The sequence below is a fragment of the Lepisma saccharinum genome, chromosome 29, assembly GCF_977018435.1.
Source record: "Lepisma saccharinum chromosome 29, izLepSacc3.1, whole genome shotgun sequence".
NCBI classification, from domain to species: domain Eukaryota; kingdom Metazoa; phylum Arthropoda; class Insecta; order Zygentoma; family Lepismatidae; genus Lepisma; species Lepisma saccharinum.
In genome coordinates this window covers 43,751,507-43,753,905 of record NC_139257.1, presented here as the reverse complement: position 1 = coordinate 43,753,905, position 2,399 = coordinate 43,751,507, and the positions used below count along the sequence as shown (strand labels likewise).

The following is a 2,399-nucleotide window of genomic DNA, read 5'->3' as shown; positions in this document are numbered from 1 at the left end:
GCATCGTCTTCGATGCTCATTTCGCCTCCTTTATATTTAGCAAACCACTTCTCAATGGTTGATTTTCCTGGTGCAGAGTCCGAATAATGTTTATCAAGCCAAGCCTTGGCTTCAACAGTATTTTTTTCGCCAAAAAGCAATGCTTTATTAACACACGAAATTCTTTTTTATCCATTTTTTCACAATAACAAAAGCTGCTTCACTCACAATGCTATATCTCACGAACTAATTATCCGGCAGCTGTGAAATTTATACACGTATCTTTTGAAGGTTAGTACTAAGTAAAAATCACATGGATTTAATTCTAGTAACGCCATCTATGAGTCAGCCTACGAACTTTTCAGCCCAACTGTTATATATATTACTCTTCTATTTTAATGTTTTTCTTGTTTTTTATTATTATTTTTGTGATTATGATAGTGCTGCTTACTTATATTGCTGTTTTTCGAGCCTTAGCAAGCGCAAATTCTTCGATCGTGTCAGTGAAGTCAAGGCTGCACAGCAGCTCATACTCAATGCTCATGCTTAGCCTTTCCTGTCCCATTGAAGACCGCAGCTCTCCTTTGACTATTCCAAACTTTGAGAAGCTCCGTTCGCCGGAGGCATTGGACACCATCATGCACAGATAGATGCGCAACGCAATCTCGACGTTTGGAAATGTCTGAGAAAGATTCAACGATGACAGAAGCCTGTACATGGTATGCTCTGCAGATTCGTTCACAGTCACCGGTTTCTGAGTGTGCATAAATGCAGCAAACTGTACCAGCTCAGCCGCCAGTGTGTCTTCCAAGTCATCTGCATACGAGGAAACGAGATTCTTTGCTTTGTCCTCGATCTGCTCAATGCTCAATGATGTTAGCTCCGAGAGAAATCCGAATGTTTTACAAATATCGTCATATGCCTTCATCCGCTTTTCCAGTTCAGCTAACAGACTGTCGATCATGACCAGATACGTCTGAGTTTTGAACGTTTCCCTTTGGCTGAGATCTGCTTCGTTTGCAGCTCCTTCATCAGGCATTCGCTTTCGCTTACGGCCTCGACGCTGCTCATCTTTGTATTCGCCGTGTTGAACCTTTTCGGTCGCCACCTGCTCATACACGTCAAATCTATCCCATGCAAACTGAACCGTGTCGACCAGTGATGCCATCAAGCCAGTTGCCGTATTCAGGCTGACTGTAGGATCTTGGAGCTTAATGCTCGTGCTGTTGAGTCGGCCACGGATATCGTTCCAGGCAGTTGCCATAACTGCTGTCCCAAGTTCGTTCATCCTGCGTGAAAATCCCGCGCTCTGGTTTCTCGTATCTGCCTTCTGCTCCTTATCTGCCGAAAGCTCATCCAGGACTTCCTGAATGCTCTTCCACCCTTCTATCAGCGCTTCGACAGCATCTGCACGTTCGCACCATCGTGTTCCAGGCAAATCCTTGAGCGTCAGCCTGCAGCGATTCTTTACTTGCTGCCAGCGATATGTTGAGTCAGACAGGAAAACATAGTCCATTGACAAAATAAAAAAAAAACTGGGTACAGCCACTGCAGCTTTCAACAGCCTGATGTCCTATCAGGTTTAGGCTGTGGTTGAAGCATGGAATGAAAGCGGCGTATTTACATTCTCGCTTCACAATTGACTGTACACCATTGTACCGTCCTGACGTGTTTGACGCATTGTCATACGACTGGCCTCTGCAGTTAGTGATATCCAAGCCTTTTTCCTTCAGAAAGTTCAGAAATGCTAGCCAACTGCTCCGCCGTGTGTCTCATCATAGGCATGAATGTCAGGAACCGTTCAACTGGACCATGGGGCAGAACGTACCGGATAACAATCATCAGCTGATCGAGGTGTGATACGTCAGTTGTCGAGTCAATGGAGACAGAAAAATACTTCGCCTCCTCGGCTTCTTTCAGGATGGTATCCTGCACCTTTCGTCCAATGAGCTTCACCAGTTCATCGCATATTGTAGATGACAAATAGGAAACGTGACCTTTCCCGTCGTTGACATAGTTTCTAATATGGCTAGCCAGCAGAGTATCATACTTCGCCATCAGCTCAATGACGCCAAGGTAGTTACCATTATGAGCGGAACCTATGATCTCATCCGCGCCCCTTATAGCAAGACCACGCTCAGCTAGGAATATCAGTGTGTCGATGAGCCGCTTCACAAGCTCGCGCCAGTAACACCTCTCTTCCTCGACCTGTTTAGCGGCTAGGTAGTCAACACACGGGCTTTACTCTGTCGGGTCACAAAGGACAATATAGCCTCATTATGACAATCGCTGCTTTCATGCAATATCGTCGATTTTTTCTGTACAACTAACTTTCAAGGTGAAAAATTTACTACGTCGCAATTACCGAACAATAATAAAGTGGCAACAATCGCCAAGATATTGCAAAAAACGCAGTTAAA

General features: G+C 44.8%; 1 protein-coding gene across 1 annotated transcript; it reads right to left on the bottom strand.

The window, feature by feature from the left end:
• Positions 1-430: 430 nt before the first annotated feature.
• On the bottom strand, positions 431-1,495 carry LOC145981476 (uncharacterized). Its single transcript, XM_083114706.1, has one exon. It carries the CDS (start codon positions 1,493-1,495, stop codon positions 431-433), a length of 1,065 nt encoding a protein of 354 aa, XP_082970832.1.
• Between the last annotated feature and the right edge of the window lie 904 nt (positions 1,496-2,399).

Bases quoted from the DNA above. Each gene is read 5' to 3' on its own strand.
- LOC145981476 (XM_083114706.1), bottom strand. From the start codon at position 1,495: ATGGACTATGTTTTCCTGTCTGACTCAACATATCGCTGGCAGCAAGTA.